A 17,284-nucleotide genomic window follows, 5' to 3' on the forward strand; every position below is an offset into this window, starting at 1 on the left:
GCAAAGGATCTGTCTAAGAGACCCTGTTCCCTGAAATCTTTATAGGTTATTTAAAAACACCTGCCTGCAAACAGCTGGAGGCTTACAGTGGTGAATGGGGAATAACCCTTTCTTCCACCTAAACCATTCACCCTGGAGGCAGAGAGACACAAGCAATTGCTCTCTGGTAATTAATGACCCTCAGTGGCCAACCCAAACTTCCAAATAAATAAGAATCTTGGAACTGACAAGTGGACATGCGATACATTCCTCCAGTCTGACTCAGACAGCAAGACTCCAGTGGAATTAAGGCTATCAGTGGGATATGGGCTGTACAGATTAATGGTTTGGTTGATATTGCACAGGGAGAAAAGAAGTCAGGTTAAGATAAAAAATAAGATATATAGCTAGTGGTGACCTACCTCCACAGTTCGTGCTCTCATCGATGCTGGAGGCTGGCAGGATCACTAAACAAAGAAAAGGAGATTGGAGAAAGCTGTCATTTTGCCACTCCTTTACTTCTTCAAGTAATTAAACCCTCTGTGCTACAGACACGAGAAGGTGCTCATATGTTCTGCAGCAAGATGAGAGTCTCTCTAAATTGAATTATAAGCTCATGGTTTGAAACACATGCAACAAAACCTCTCCAAAGATCTTATAATTCCAGTACTGTTACCTGATCACTCTTTAGCTTCTTCAGTTTAGGGAAAAGATGGTAGCTGAGAAAACCATGAAAAATAATACCATTGCCTAGAGATCTCAGATTTTTTAAGTCAGTGCACTGTAATCAAAAAAAAAACATGTGGAAAAGCATTATTCAGTCTAGACCCACATCAGATATTTGCCTGGGAGATTCAATTTCCAGAAAGCACAGGGTGGGATATGCTGATGACCATCTGTCCATCAACAGTGTTGCTTTGTTAGACCCTGGATTAATCTCCCACCTTCACACCCCAATTTTCTGCATCTGCCTCACCTTAATTCTCAGCTCTTTTGGGATGCTTTTTGGATGCCTGAAATCAACGACCTTCTGTTGCCCATATGCATACTGAGAACAGAGTCAATTTTTATAACCCAGCCTAAGACAAACTACACAAGTTTAAAAGCTTCAGTTCAGGTGAAGTAGTAGTAGTTATTTGTTGCAGATCAAGGTAATTCTGTTTCAAATAAATGTTAAGCTGCTTAAGGGAAAGCCATTTACCCTGTGCCCGCCACAAGGGAATTTATAACGTTTGTCTATTTCCTTGTTTTTCTAGAAGCATCCAAGCCCAGTTTATAACAGAGGAAATCTCAGCCTAGTCTGACAGTCCAAGCACAAGCTGCTCTCCGAACCGGCCCAGCCTGTGCCCCTGGATGACTCGGTACCCACCAGGAATTTCATTGTACAGGCAGTCCTGGTACTGAGTGCTGTTCCCCAGGCACTGGGAAGGGTCCGGGCTGTGCACCTCGCAGTAGCGGCTGCGGTACTGGATGCCCTCCTCATTGCACAGGCTCCACTCTGACCACTCCGACCAGCCACCTGAAATGCAGGGTCAGGAGAACACACACACAGTGTTACCAAGGAGGAAAAGGGTGCTCTGGAGATACCAGGCTTCTGCCATGCTGAAGAATCCTGGATCCTGGCATGGGCCTCTCTCATACATCTATTCCATGGGTCTTTAGTGGATTTAATTGTCTCAGTGCAAGCATCACTATTTGTCAGGTTGTAGTTCTGTTAATATGGACTAAACCAACCCTTGGTGGAGCGCTGAACAGAGCAAAGTTGACTTAGAAGCTCCTGTATCAGCTCTCTGGTTAAAGACATACAAGGAGCAGGGTGGGGCAACATTGCACCAGGACCTCAAGCTTTTGATGTGGACTCCCAGGGAAACCTGGGAGCAGTCAGCACAAATTAGAGCACTCAGAGTTTTGCTGAGGTTCCTAAAGGCAGGAGTCAGCCTGCACTGGATCAGAAATACACGAAGGTAGTTCAAAACCAGCACAGATCTAAACCCTATCCTCTGAGTTGTAGCAGATGCTGATCTGTTGTCTGTGAAACAAAAAGTAAGGACAGTCCCTTCAGCAACTATATAGATTGCTGCCTCATCACACCTTTTGTTTGTCAGGTCAGCTTCCACACTGAAGAATCAATCTCCCACTTTTTCAGTTACTTTTTCAGTTACTTTTTCAGTTACTTTTTCGGTTACTTTTTAAGTTACCTGAAAGGGATAAACTCTTAGCAAATTTTTGCTTGACTGGCACCAGAATGCCAGAGCAAGGGCCAGTGAACAGGTAAAGAGAAAGAGGTTGCACTGCAGTTAACGCTGGGATGCCTCCTTATCTCCTGGCTCAACAGACATTGAATAAATGACCAAAAAACTTGTAACTGGTGGTGTTTCTGATTAGTTTTTCGAACATTTTGCAGCTGTGTCTTGCTCCCCTGGCTGGGGCAGGCTGAGGGGGGCTACCTTGGCAGGGGTGTGTGTTGCAGAGGGCCTCCTCGGTGTGCAGCCCGATGCAGATGTCCTCGCCGCTGGACGGGGCCGGGTTGGTGCAGGTCCGCGTGCGCTGGTAGTGCCCGCCCCCGCAGGTGGCTGAGCAGTGAGACCAGGGGGTCCAGCACGACCACGAGCCCTTCACTGGAGGACATTGAAAAGCAAGCACACACAGGGAGAGGCCATTGGTCACTCCTCTCACTGTGACAAAGCTGGAGAGCCCCAGTGTCTCGCCTTGCACCTCCACCCTACCCACACTAGCAAGCAGCTTCCTGCACCCCAGGACATTTGGGCCTGACAACAAGAACTTCAAGAGAGGGTACAAATCCACTTCACTCTGGGGATGCAGAATGAAATCTATGCAGAAAGAGTCTCTGCATCGTAAAGTGCCAAAACCAGAACCTATTCTTTGTTGCAGTCATTAATATTCACTGAAATATTCTGCTCTATTCTATTCCTTTTCTTTTTATAAAACAGCATTGCTGCTATTAATGTTATTATTATTATTATTACTATTATTATTACTACTACAACAACAAAAACGACAATGTTGTCTCCTGAAACTCCATACAACAGCTGATTTACTTGGAAAAAAGTGCTGTAGCACCAAAGTGGAGCTTATATGGGAGGCCTGAGGCCAAGCCCTCTAGTTCCAGCCTCCAGGAAACAGAAACTCAGAGGCTTTATTTATTGACCCTGCTCATTACAGGGGCTTTGGACAGGGTAACCTTTAAAGCTCCCTTCCAACCCAAACCACTCTATGATCTAAGCATAACCCCACAAGAGGTTAATAATAAAATTAGGGAGGGACTTAAGATCCCTGAATCCCCCACCCTCCACCCACTAAACTGCCTGGTTTGCAGGTGCACATGCCATTAATTCAGAAGATAATAACCTGATGACTGAGAGCAAAATAAACCCAGGATTTGTGTATACACATTGAGTGAGGCAGGGAAGGAGGGAGACACAGAGAAATAGTAATCATGCACTCAGAACAGATTATAAAACATCAGTGTCCGAGGGGAGAAAACAGCACAGAAAAAGGGCACAGACATTAGTGAAAAGCCACTGAGAGCTTCCAAAATAGTACTAATAGCTGCCTTTATAGTGCTAGAGTTATTTCCTTTTTATAGGCCATAGAGTGCAATATTTGACACTCCTGCTACGCTCTTGCTGCACATTCTGATCGTATCTGCATTTGAATTTTATCTTTGTATTGAATTTTAGAATCATAATAGTACTACTATAATAGAGCATTTTCAAGTGTAGGCCACAAACTGTATTGCCAGAGGTAGATAATTGCTGGAACTGCAAAGAGGCAAGGTAATTTGTGTAAGATCACTTAAATTTACTTTAGACAGTTATTACAGAGCAAGGAGAAGGATAAGCGGGAGAGAATACAGTAGCCAATGGTCTATTACTACTATTCTGGACCAGGAGTGCAACATAAACATGAGGACAAACTCGAAAACCAGGAAACCAGGCAAGAATACTCCCTGCTGGCTGTGCAGGAAATGGTAACTGATGTCAAGAGTAGATGCCCATCGCAAGAACAATACGTAAGCAGGAGAGGGGGAAGAAACAAGTGTTCACAAGAAGAACCACCACATCAAGCATCTCTATACAGTATTAAGCCACATTTATTAAGCCTGCCTCCTCATCACGGAGCAGATGCCCCGTGATGCCCTCCACTGGATGGAGCATCAAACCTTCCTGAAGCAAAGGATTGCTACAAGCCACCATACTACTTCCCCTAGAGGATGTGGCTAGGGATGTTACCCTTGAGCCGAGGTGAAACCTAAGTCAGCACTAAAGATAACATAATAGGGTCATCACAATAGCTTTATAAAACATAAGGAAAAATCCCCCAAATTTAAAAAAAAAAAAAAGGCAGCTTAAGAATACTGATTTTTGGTGGTTGTTGTTGCTGCTCTACCATTAAGATTTGGGAAAACACCTCTGAATTCCATGCAGGAAGATGATCATGGTTACCTGGGCAGGGGTGAGGATTGCAGTCTTGGTACTCCATCGCTGACCCCACACAGGGCAAGCCACCATTTTTAGGTTCAGGGTTTGTGCATGTTCTCTTCCTGATCCTAAAGCCCAGTTCACAGTCCCTGGAGCAGGAAGACCAGGCCCCCCAAAAGGACCAGCCCCCATTGATAATCCGTGCAGAGGTCTTACCAGTCTTGAGGAGGTCGTCAACAAGAGCTTCAAGGAAAACAAACAAGACACCATAAGATCACAAATTACTCATTTGTTGGGCTTTTAAAAGGGGGTTCAGCTCATGAATAAAATCAGGATCTATGTGCCTTGCAGAATAGTTTCTGTTGGAAGCCCTTGGCAAGAGTTTTTTTTTTCCAGAGCTACAGCTAAGCTAGACAGAAAAATAAATTTGTACCCATACAAGTTGAGTCTGCTGGTAACCTTGATAAATGACCTCCCTGGGCAGCAAATTGTGGCAGTGCAGGCTGTGCCCTCAAGATGCTGCCTTGCCTCACAGCAGTCCTGCAGGGAACCACATGAGAGACAGTGCACGAGGGGATCTCCATGGAGAAAGAAAAGATGCACTTTCCTGAGAACGGTTCTTCTCTTTACACCTTCCTTACTCGCCTGTTGCCTTTGGGGCAGCCTAGCAGGAGCAAGAACTAACCTATACACTGTCATAAGCACAGAGCTCCTGAGTGTGTGTCTGTGTCACAGGGCTGTCCCCATCCCTGCCACTCTGAGGTGACACCAGCCGTACATATCGACACTACTGCAGACACAGTCAGGGGCTGCTTGTTCCCTTCCACCCCACGCCCAGGCCTGCCCACGGCCCTGGGAGCCGCGGGACGTACAGTCGGTGTCACACACTGCGGAGCCGTCGTTGGGGCAGAAGCGGCTCTCGGTTTTCTTCCTGCCGAACTGCAGCTCGTGGGGGTCTGGCAGCTGGGCGCGGCACGTGTAGCGGAAGCGCTGCTCCTGGCGGGCTCCGCTCTGCGTGATGTTCACAGGCATCCACGGCGTCCAGGGCGTGTTCCTGCGCACCTCCGGGCAGCTCTCCGGGTTGCAGGTCTTATATTCCTGCCAAGAAGGTAAAACATTCCCTCCTTACTTATTAAACAGCAGCAGCCTAAGTGGCAGAGCCTTATTTACACTTCAGAAAATAAGGGGGTACTCTCTGGATTTCAAACAATCCCCACCCCCCTGATCTGACCTCACAGGAACAAGTCAGTGCTGGGCACAGCACAAAATGTGGGGACTATGGAGGCAGTGGTGGCACATAGGTGGACATCAAGGGTAAGCTGTGCTTGCTGTTTTTATGTCTCCCTCAGGTTTGTGTTTCTTTGCTGATTCAAAGTCCTGTGGGGCTTCGACAGCTTGGCTCACTATAGGCAGGAGAATAATCCAAGCAATAGATAATAACAACAAACAAGATTTCTGGTCTGACCCTGAGATGCTGCTTTCAGGTCAGCCTAGAGGAGCCTCAAGAGGACAAAATGTCAGCAAGGTTTATTCCTTGTAAGTTTATAATTTTATTTTCAATATGGGTTTAGAGTAGATCTTTTTACAGCTCTTTTTGTTTGGTTGGCTTTTCAAACTCTCTAGTGAAGGTTATGAACCATTTGTCATCCTTGGTGTAGAGCAGCCACTGAGCACAGACAACATTCTGGCTGGCTGGGAATGGGGGGATTTGAGGGTTTTACAATGCTCATCACTGATGGGAGGAATTCCAGTGACAAACATTTGTGTCCTTAATTTAAAATAACTAAATAAACAACTCTTTTCTGGCAGAGGGGAAGAAATGTAATGCTTCAGGACTTCATGATTCTAGTGTAAAAGCTGAACAGCTTGTGAAGAAGAAATGGGAGCTTCCAGATCAAGTCTGCTTACACTGAAATGAAACCCCACAAGACCAATTAAAACAGCTGCATAAAACAGCTTCCAGAACAGGAAAGGGAAAGTAAAGAGAGCAAATGGGGTGTTGGATCTGTTATTTACTCAAGTATGAGAGTGCAACTGATTTCTGATGTGTGTGTGGCCTCCTTGACTCAACAGGATCATCCTTGGGAGAGGGACAGAAGAAAAGAACACGTATAGAGCTTTCAGGTAAAGGACTTGGTATCAGTCTACAGAGGCCTAAGGAAGAACTCTGTACACCAGTCTGTCCCTGAATCTGCCACCCCTCTGTTTCATTTCAGCATCCTCTGCAGCAAAAACTGAGGGCATCATTTTCTTCTTGTTTGAGAAATAAAACCACAATGGAGAGAGAAGAAATACCCCATTGTTCGATGCTACTGTCAATAGGTGCCCCTCATGCCATGTCAGGAAATAATACATACCACAGCACAGCCCGGACACGTGTTTCCATTCTCACAGGACCTCTGCCTTGAATGAATCCCTCCACCACAATTCACGCTACATTTATTCCAAGGTCCCCATGAAGACCAAAAAATCGGTAATGGACATGGACTGTTTTCATTGCAGAACCTGAAAGAAGAAAGTGCATTGCTCGCAAAACTCCACGTCAGCACATCCGAGGGACGAAACGATGTGGGACGCAAGACTGCACACTGCATTTGGGCACAACTGATGCATGCACAGAGAGCCAGCAGAGCTGACACAGCGTCAGATTAGCAATATTCCTGTCCATGGAGAGAAACGTAGCCTTTGTACCAAATGGGAGTGGTTAATCAGGCTGAGCTCAGTGAGGGTGAGAGTTGGAGTAAATGGTGGAGATCAGGTTTTCTGAAGTGCTCTGTCTCAAAACTTTTCCACAAATGCTGAGTCCACAAAAGAGGTCATAAACTAAAACCAAAGTGTCACGAAAAGAGAGTGGATAGTAAATATCCTAAATGGGATGACTGGTGGGAGGATAACTCAACAGTGATCTGTCTCTAATGGCAGGTGCTAAACACCTGACAGTCTTCTCTTCACACAATCTGGCTTTTACTGCTGCTCCACCCTAACAAGCTCGAGTTTGCAACTGGATCCTAAATGCATCTAAAAGCAGGCCCTAAGTGAATGCTATTTCATGTTCTGTGTCAAAAGTAACTGTAATTTTGTTCAGCTTTTTAATCAATATTGTTCTCAAATTTAATCACATAGAACTGCAACTGACTCAGAGGTAGTCTTTAAACCCAAAAAGGACCATTGTGAATGGACACAAATCAAACCAAACATTAAAATGTCTTCAAACATGGAAGTTAAATGAATTGCTCTTTTTATTCTGAGAAATGCAGAGACATATGTCTTAGTGACCACTCAAGGGACAAGCAACAGCCTGTTGCCACATAGAGGTGGCCTTTAATGAAATGTCAGGCCTGGAAAGAAGTTGGGATGCCTTGAAGCATGTATTTCATGAGGGGCCCAGCTTGAAGAAGCATTACAGTGCATATGGCTCTGCAGGTTTCAGAAGGTATTGCATTTTAGTAATTTTGTGTGAAATTTTCATCGTTCAGAGAGGGAAAAAGATGTTTTTCTGATACCATGCCCTGCAAACTCAAGCCTGAGTCTGCGAGTTAAGCTGTATTTTGCCTTGAACTGCTTTTGGAGCATCAGCACTAGTAATAGAGACCTGGGAATGGTGCAACTGGAAGTGAAAGCTGTGCATACTCAGCTACCATTCCAGGGATGGATCAGAACGGAGTGTCTATACACTCTAGAGTGCCAACAGCAGGCACAGCTTCTCCCTTCGGGGAGGAGGTCAGCCCTCTGTGTGGGACAGAAATACTTGCAAAGGTCTGAAGGGTCCTGCCTGGGATTGAGGGCAGCTCTGAGGTGTGTGATGTTCACAGGCTCACTGAAAGTGTCCATGCACATGAACAGCCCCATCCCTCCCAGCCTCTGGGACTGCCTCCGCTCTGCAAGTTCAGCCCAACAGCCTCCACCTGCCTTCCCAGCCATCACTTCCAGCTGCCAGCGTGACAACCACAGAGATGAGCACCCCACCATGGCCAACCCTTACCTCTCCTCCCTGCTCTGTCCCACGCAGACCCTGCCCCCATAGCGTGGGGCAGGATTGCTGCAGGATCGCTGCCGGACCTGGAAGCCGATCCCACAGGAGGTGCTGCACGGGGCCCACGACGACCACGGCGTCCAAGCGCCGTTTCTAGCAAAAAGGGTGAGAGAGAACAGAGTGTGGGAGAAGTGCTGAACTCACGGGAGAATAGATTATTCATTTCAACCACACCTTGTATCAGGGGAGTTTTTTAAAAGGAAGTTTCAAAAGTGCTTAGCAGTGGCCTAACTTTCCTCCCTTCGAAGTCTCTAAGAATTGGAAAGGAAGACTAAGCCAATGCTGAATGATTTTGAAAATGTCTCCTAGGATTTACTGAGCAATAGTGTGGTTAGTGTAATTTTCATTGACTATTCCCCCATCATCTTCCCCACGTATCATAACCCTGCTCTTCTGACCCAATGGCTGATCCCAAAGTTGTATGTCCTGAACTTTTCTGCACAAAGAGTTCTGGTTTTGAGTATCACGAATGCCAGTTGTACTGAAGGATGTAAAAACCCTACCCTCTGCTAATTCAGCAGGTACTGATGCTTTAAATCTTTTACAGCAACACCACTGCCAGCTCCCATGTTTTTAGCACAAACCTCATAACATTTTGTGTTTTCCTAAAGCCTTCAGCATAGAATCCTATTAAGTGGAAATCTCAAATTTCATTAAAAATAACAATAATTGCTTCTAGCTTTCATGGCTGCCTGCAGACGTCACTATAGTGTGACCTTAAATCTGTAGAAACCAAAGGCAATTAAGAGCTCAGAGGCAGCATCGAGTTTCATGGTTTAATGAGTGATCACATCTCTGCTGAACAGTGGTAACACAGCCTGAAGCCAGTGTGATGTAAAACCCCCTAGTTCACACCTCAGAGCTGGAGACATTGGCAAAGCTCCTGTGAGAGGCTGAGCACGTGCAGGTGCCTCAAACGTGTGCTTACACAAAAGCCAACATTTTCATCTTTAAAATCTTGCATCTATTAAAGCTCACCTTCCTCTGATTTGGCAGCGCCGGACCTTGAAGCAGGAGAGGAGGAATCATATCTCATCTATTCTGTGCTGCAGGTTTCATTTCATATGGAGCCAGTGGTAATGCTCTGTCTTATAAAACTGCCTAATCTTGACACTTCAGTGCCTTAAGCCAAAAAATATCTTTTCTGGGGTGCGTTTTTTTATAAAGAAAAACCTTTCTAAAAAGTCTAGTCAAAAACAGCTCAGGTGCTCCCTGACTCTTGAAAGCTAAGCTTGAAAACAGATGTTAATTTTCAAAGCATTTACTGAACTAATAACACTGCTGGCAAGAAATATTTTCTGGCATAGCACCAATCAGGGCAGAGGATGAAAGTTAAAACCCACATTGCCCTTCACAGTTTTTGTATTTTTTATCAACTCTTGCCTGTTCTTGGCAGCTTTATTTCAGAACTCTGTTAGATCTTTCCCCCCTCCTCTTGTTCTCTCATCCCTCTCCCTCTCTCCCTTCCCCTCTCCCACCCCAAACAAGGTCAAAGAACAAGAAATCCACTCATATAAAAATCCTACTATTCCATATTATTCTGCTGTTTTAAACCACCTACTACCTCATCATTCTTTAATCCAAAAGAATGAATATATGTAAAATCATGGAAAGAAAAAAAAACAAATGGAAGGTGGCTGTTACTGCTGCAAAAAGGGCAAGTAATTTCTACTAAAGAAATCCTCAAAACCCCAACAATTCTCAGCATCTATTTGTGTTTTAGGATTTTTAACAGAAATAAAGATACCTTCCATTTTCAGATCTCCAGCTTTTTAATAGAACTCATCTTTAAACATCCCACTCCCTCTGCAGAAAGAAATCTCAATGCCATATGAAGTCAATTAAAGGAAATTTGAGGGCTGAAGCGGATGTAGGATGACCAGATGTCCCTATTTTTCAAACCATGCTGTTTTTGTATGTCTTAAGATTGAATAATCTGTTTTTCATCCCCTTCTTAGAAGCTGTTCCTGCCTCTTTTGCCATCAGAACAGTGCTGAGAAATCCATCCCACTGGCATTTTTCCATTTGCCACAGACGGAAAAAGCCTGCCTGGGGAAGGCTTTGCTCAGCCCACGGTGGCAGCACAGGGGCAGGAATGACTGCACACCTTTTGGGCAACACAGCCCATGACTGGAAGGAGAGATGCCAGTTAAAACATGAGTATTGCTGAATTTTTGGTGCCAAGGCCAGCACCAATCTCCAGGGATGAGTCAAGAGGCAGCTGTCCTTAATGGAATGAATGTTTATGGAGAAGATAAAGTAGATAAAAACTGTATTGACCCAATATTTACCAAAATCCTGGCTGCCCCCACCCTGATTTAATAGTGCTTACACTACTGCATCATCTTCCCTTGAGTCATGACATGATGCAGTCTGAGGGTGGTGGGGTACACGGACACAAACATGGCTATGTTTGGGCACCCTAAGGAGCACGTTTAGCTTCCATGCTGCCCAGGCTCCCGTGGGCAGGCAGCACTTGGGCACAGCTGAGCTGCCTGTGCTGTTCCAGTGCCTGCTGGCTGCCAGAGGATGACTCTGGTGCTGCTCTGGACTGACCAGCAGACAGGCTGTGCTGCAGACAGGTCACAGACTCACAGAACAAGGCCAACAAGCCTTGCCTGGAGCCAGGCTCAGCCCTGTCTCTTACAAGCGTTGCTCTGAAGGAGCTCTGCTTGGTTTTGGCAATGTGACCTTGGAATCCAAACTCTGAAAAATTATGAGCTTATTGATTCTTTTAGTCTGCTCTTCAGCTGGCTGACAACTACCTCTGCCTTACTCACCTCCTCCTGATGGGTCACTACTCACTGTACAACTGAGGGAAACCAAGACCCAATGTAGTGTACAGTAATTTGGGGTGTTCATCTTCCAAGAGCCTTGGCTGAGGGCCTTTCACTCAGAACCCTTGGGTTTCTTCATTTTACACTGACTTCAAGCTGGACCTCACACACCTCACTTTGCTGAGGCACAATGACATGGTCACAAGGAAGGAGCTAGGCTGTGGACAGACACAACTCTTGTTCCCTTAAGAAGCACAAAGACGCTGAGGTACCTTGAACAATTTGCGACCTCAATCCTGGCCCCTTCACAGCTGCGACCTCCACAGCGAGGACGAGGACTGTCACATGAACGTGACCTACACATGCAGGAGCCTGTGCTGTCCCCATCTGAATGCTCACACAGTTGCCATGGGGACCAAGGCCCCAGTCTTCCATTTGTTGTCAGGTTTTTCACCTAATTTTAGGAGAGGAAAAAAAAGTCATTAATAGCAAGTTTACATTTCTGGAGACAGGCCCACAATAGAAATGCCAGACAAAGCTGCTGGGGGATTAGGATGCATCCTAGATGGGAGTTGTCTGTGCTTGTGAGCAGGATTCAAAACAGAGGGTTGTTTCCAGACAATGCCACATCCATGTTTACCCTCCAAATTCCATGCTGCATACCTAACATGTGCACACAGGCACCGAGCCGACCCAGCCAGCACCACAGCAGGAGCAAGCATCCATCTGCCACACCACACAGCCACCACACTCCCTGCTCCACACTGCACAGCTTCAGCCTTTCTAGCACCACCATGGCCACTACTGAGTGACCGCACTCCATCATACTCCAGCCTCGGCAGGGGTTCCTACAGAGTGTTTTCCAAGTTAGTGTTCATATAACCATAGTGACAAGCTGAGACTGGGGTCTTACTGAGTTTGGCCCTGTCCAAACCTGCAGCAAGAACTGTCTCTCTTTCTGAACTGAGCCATTGTCTAAATGGCCACGTGGATGAAGAACAAAAAGTGAAGGAGATGATGGTGACTAGCATTAATGCTGACGATCACATAGTCACCCAAAGAGCAAGAATTCATCTCAAGATGATTTGACCAGGCCACGCTGCTATCTGCCCTTTGTTTCATGCCTGTACAGCCCTGAACAGGCTGAGACTTGACAGCTTCCTGCACACTGTAATGAAGGAAAAATACAGTAGTCCTGGCAGACCAAGAGAACAAGAAACAGAACTACTTCAGGGCTGGTGACAACTCTCCAGTAGACAGGGTGTCAGAGCTTGCTCTCTTGTGCCCTGTTTTAACCAGTGCTTCTAGGGGAGCCCTATGCTGAGGGCTGGGGGACCAGGTTGCTGGGGCCCTTGCCCTCAGGGCTGTCTGGAGAGGATGTGTGCTACCTGCTTCTCCTGGCCACTACTGCCTTCTTGTGCCCACTCCACCACCACTGCAAAATCGCACAGCCCAAGACCATATCTTGCCCTGAACACTCCTGTTCTGGAATCCCCTCTACTCCTGACCTGAGAAACACGATGCAGAAAGGGATTGGTGCTGGCCCTGCCTGCGTACGGCCACTCCCTTTTGACAGCACAGCACTATGACTCACTTCTGCCCTGCTGGCTCCCTCCGTGCTCCCCACCTCATGCCCCATCCCAAAGATGCCACAGGTGGTGGCTGCCTGCGAGTGGCTCATGCCTGTGGGGTGACCCATGTGGTGGTGGGGTGCTCAGCAGTTTTGGTAAAGCCACTGGCAAATGGCAACACTGGATTTGGCCTTGGTGTTGCACACAGTGAAGGGTGAAGGAAGGAAGAGGCTGGGCCCCTGGCAGGCAGCCCTGGCCACAGATCTGAACCAGCGACCCTGACAATCCTCACTGTGCCGTGCTGCACAGAGCTCTGCTGCCAGCAGGACCAGTCCCCTGGGCTGCCCCAGAGAGGGAATGATTGTTCCTGCTTTACAGACAAGTAAACCGAGGCACGGAGTGGCTGTGAACCTGCTCAGGAGTTCAACCACATGCAGGGAGCCAACCACAGCCACGGCAAGAGTGCTTTCCAGCACTCATCCTCTGAAACATGCTGCTCTGTGCCTATTCTCCAAGACTGGCACCACGTTAAATGCTCAGAATGTACCTCTGATGGGTTGTCATCCTCCCCTCTCACCCATCTACAGCAGCATCAAAAATATGCAGCAGTGGCATGGAAGCAATTTAGATCTGAGACTGCACTCATCAGGCTGCAGCTGGGGTTTCAGGCATCTGCTGTAAGCCTTTGTTTGCAAGAGATTATCATGTAGTTGTAAAAATTTGCTCTGGGCTGCAGGTTACAAGGCAAGATGCCCACAGAGGAGATCACTGAGCTTTGTTGTTGTTGAATTTGCTCTTTTAAACATTGTTTAAAAATCAATGCAGTTGGGTTTCTAGAAGTTGGAGGGGGAGAGTCAAAATAAGTACTTTGAGATCTTTAATAGTAGATTTTTATCTTCTTTTTTCTCTTGCCTTACAAAAGTCATAATCCAAGTATTGGATCATTTCTATTCATTTTTGAGCCAGAAAGCCTTGCTGATTCCAGCAGGGAGTTCTGTTCAGAAATCAATGGTATGATACAGCCTGTGGCATCAATTTAAAAAAAAAAGCTAACAAATAATTATTGGCTCATAAGTGATATTGGGAAACAACCCAAAAATTAAACAAATAAGCAACCGTAACCAAAATGCTGAGATTTATAAACATGTCACACTGTGACTGCGGGAAGTTTTTATGCTTAAGAAATTACATATGGATTATTAGTCCATCTTTAAATTCACAAAAGTATCTTCAAAAGTGCAAACTTGGGAAGTGGGATAAAAACCCATATGCACTGATCTTTTTAAGGAATACCTTTACAGGACAAATCCTTTGAAGCTTACACAGTGCCCATCAGACAGAGAGGACATCTTTAAAAACACATCTGATCAAATGCCCTTCTCTCCTGACAATATTGCCAATTCTGGAATTCTTGTCTTTTATAAACCAGCATACTCACACCAAAGGCCTCATCTTTTTCTTTCTTCCTTGTAGAATCTAAAAGCTCAAATGCAGGATCTAAAAATTCAGACTGACCACTGCAAATCCCTGCTACAAGAATATTTTCCATGTTTGTTCTGATATTACAGGTAAGATTGAAAGCATTCCTTGTTCTTTCATCTGTTCTTTATCTTAGGATTCAGATATCAATTGCTTATAATTTTGCCAAGCTTTAATTACTTAATCTGGAAATTTCCATGTTAGCTGTTTGAATAAAGCTGAAAATTCTTGCCAAGTTTCAGTCAGACTACTTCCAACCATTTATAAAACCAAATATAGAGGAAAAGACTGTCCACAAGTAGCAATATTTTCCTTGAAAAAAACTAGTGTTTAGAACAAGGAACTGAACTTTATGTCCTTGTAACACCTTTTTGCAATTCCGTTGAAAAGCCATTCAAAACTGTCCAGGGTATAAAATCCTTGGGACATGGGAAAAAATTCAGTTTTCAGAGATTCATAGATTTTAATCTCAGCCCCCAAAGACTCTTCTGTGCACTGGAGATGCTTCAGTGTGGCCCGAGCAGGATCACCCTGGGCACTGCAGCTCTGAGCAGCTGAGTGCACATGAATTGACAGCAGGGTCCAAGTCACCCAAAGACAGAGTGGGGAAACTGCCACTGATTAGCAAGAAAATGAGGTAGCACGGAACAGATGCAATATGACTAAGATAGGGGTTTGCTGGAAACACAGAGAGGGACTGGGAGGAAAACCTGGAAGGAAAATCATTGTTTGGCTCAGGATAAGGAAGACAGTACACTTTACTGGGAATACTCAATTCCTGACTTGCCAAACACCCTCAACAGTGACACCATGAGTTTGGCTAATCGTTTATTAGTTAAAATTCCTCATGGCTCATGTTGGCATCAGTAAGATATAACAAAATAGGATGGGTCTGTTTTTCTAAAATCTAAGTGCGCCTCCCTCCCTTCTCCAAGCCTCACTCCCTTCTCCCAAGAAAGCACGTACAATCCTGTATCAGGACTCCCTGATAAAGCATGGATACATACATGGAAGAGCAGTTTAGTTTGTGGAATTTGTGTGCTACCATTTCTTAATGTTAAAATGGCTGACACTGCAACCTCAGTAATGAACTTTTAGGAGATTCTGGAGGCTATCTAGTAATAAAATACAGCAACCATTACCCAGTGTGTTATGTTAACACTGCAGGATTAAGCCTCTATCTAAAGTCCCCTTAATATTAAAGCTGGAGAGTGGGAATTTGTGGCACAATGTAGTGCTGTACAAAGATGTTCAGACTAGCTTTTAACAAGCCTGTTTGCTCAAGAGCAGCAGTCAAGTTGTGTTAGTGTTGTGGTTGACTCACACAAACGCCTGGCCCATGTAGGATATAATTCAATAATATGCCAGTTCTGGCTTTAAAAGTTGCTGAATGCCAGTCTCTCAGCTGTGCCAGGACATCTGTTTGTGGGCTAGGCTGCAGAAGAACTCACTGACACTAGCTGGGTTAGAAAAAGTTTATTTGGGAGGGGTGCTTTTAATCTACACCATTTCACACTTGACTGTGATCTCACATACAGCTGTACCAGCACAGCTGAGCGCCTGGTGCTCAGCCCAGAAAAGTAGGGTGGGAAGAGCCAGGACTTCTTATGATAGTAACTCATCCAACTAAACTCACAGACAGGTCTTTTGCAGGAGGGAAGTTTGGCATTGGGTCATTACATTCCCCTTTCCTTTCAGTGCTCATCTGCACATGTTGTTCTAGACCCTTGCTTCTGTTGACCACGACCTTTGTCCTGCCCTGAATACGAGGAAATACTTTGATATTGCTGATGTAGGTGCTTAAATGAGCCATCCCACTCCACAACGATGAGAATTCATTCCAGGGAGTGGCAGGGGTTAAGGAAAAAGAAAACACTTGCATGTGGATTTTAAACAGCTTGGCAGCCTGTCAGTCAAAGAGCACAAGGCTGATACATGTAACAGAATGGGAGCATCTACACAGAAAATAATCTACAATGGAACGTTAAAAAAAATGTAAAACTAGCACCCCAAGAACAGCTAAAGCTCCTGAATATTCTGTGCTGGATTTTTATGACCTTGAAACAATGATCTGGAGTAGTTTATTCCCTGGTGTGCACCACAGCAGACATGTTCAAACTAGAGGATTAACACCTCACACACCTATCAACAGACACAGGCATTAAGCAGGACGAGATAACAGCATGGGCAATCAAGAAGCACTGCATCCCAGTTCAACACAGGAGGGTTATAAACACACAAGCCTCTGAATCCAGCAGTGAAAAACTTAAGCCTGCCAAGCTGAGGATGGATTGAAGTAATGACTAATATTTCCTGGGAAAATATCTGAGGAGTAAGGAAGATAAGGGGAATAAACATCCCAGCACCTCCAGACAGAAATAGCGTACTGAAGATATAACCCATGCAGTCCTCTCTCCCTATCTACTGGACTTAGCAGTATTAACATGCTAATTGACGTTAGATAATAACTATGAACATTAATGACAATTTCTCCTCCACCCTCAATTTATTTAACAAGGCTGTTTTTGTCCCCAGCCATCCTGGAGGTACAGTTCAAGCAGCAGGAATCATACTTGGCCAGACAGCTCCTGGGGATCACAGCCAGGCCCTGGATATTGCCATCAGAGACTGGTGGGTGGCTGGGAAGGGAGCTGGAGAGTGATTCAAGAAGAGACACATCTTTTTGAAAGCATCTCTTGGAGACCAGGACCAGGAAAAAAGGCCATCTCTTTGCAATATCATGTTGATTTGGTCTTGGGTCTGCTGAAGCAGATTAGAACAGCCAGACCTCTTCAGGCTGCCACACACTCACCTTCCCTTCTCCCTTCTACACACACACACATCAGTATATAAAAAATATTTCCACTCTGTCCACTTACTGGGCACTCAGTAATATTTTGGGTCCAGAGGCTCATGTCGGAGCTGTCCTCAATGGTGGTGCAGCGCTTCTGCTTGCTATCCCAGCCACAATAAGGGTCTCTGGCTCCCAGGCACTCCCTGCAT

General features: G+C 45.5%; 1 protein-coding gene across 1 annotated transcript in view; it reads right to left on the bottom strand.

Annotated features, from left to right (window-relative positions):
• The window catches only part of SEMA5B (semaphorin 5B), a 264,588-nt gene that overhangs the window by 24,095 nt on the left and 223,209 nt on the right, over positions 1-17,284 (bottom strand). Inside the window, exons 13-21 of the mRNA XM_063400862.1 lie at positions 17,161-17,278; positions 11,504-11,685; positions 8,404-8,547; positions 6,779-6,926; positions 5,294-5,519; positions 4,446-4,664; positions 2,427-2,597; positions 1,349-1,498; positions 402-446 (exon numbers count right to left, since the gene is read on the bottom strand). Coding sequence (XP_063256932.1) covers positions 402-446; positions 1,349-1,498; positions 2,427-2,597; positions 4,446-4,664; positions 5,294-5,519; positions 6,779-6,926; positions 8,404-8,547; positions 11,504-11,685; positions 17,161-17,278 — 1,403 coding nt within the window. The remainder of the gene's footprint in view (positions 1-401; positions 447-1,348; positions 1,499-2,426; positions 2,598-4,445; positions 4,665-5,293; positions 5,520-6,778; positions 6,927-8,403; positions 8,548-11,503; positions 11,686-17,160; positions 17,279-17,284) is intronic.

Source organism: Prinia subflava, chromosome 6 (assembly GCF_021018805.1).
Source record: "Prinia subflava isolate CZ2003 ecotype Zambia chromosome 6, Cam_Psub_1.2, whole genome shotgun sequence".
Lineage (NCBI taxonomy): Eukaryota > Metazoa > Chordata > Aves > Passeriformes > Cisticolidae > Prinia > Prinia subflava.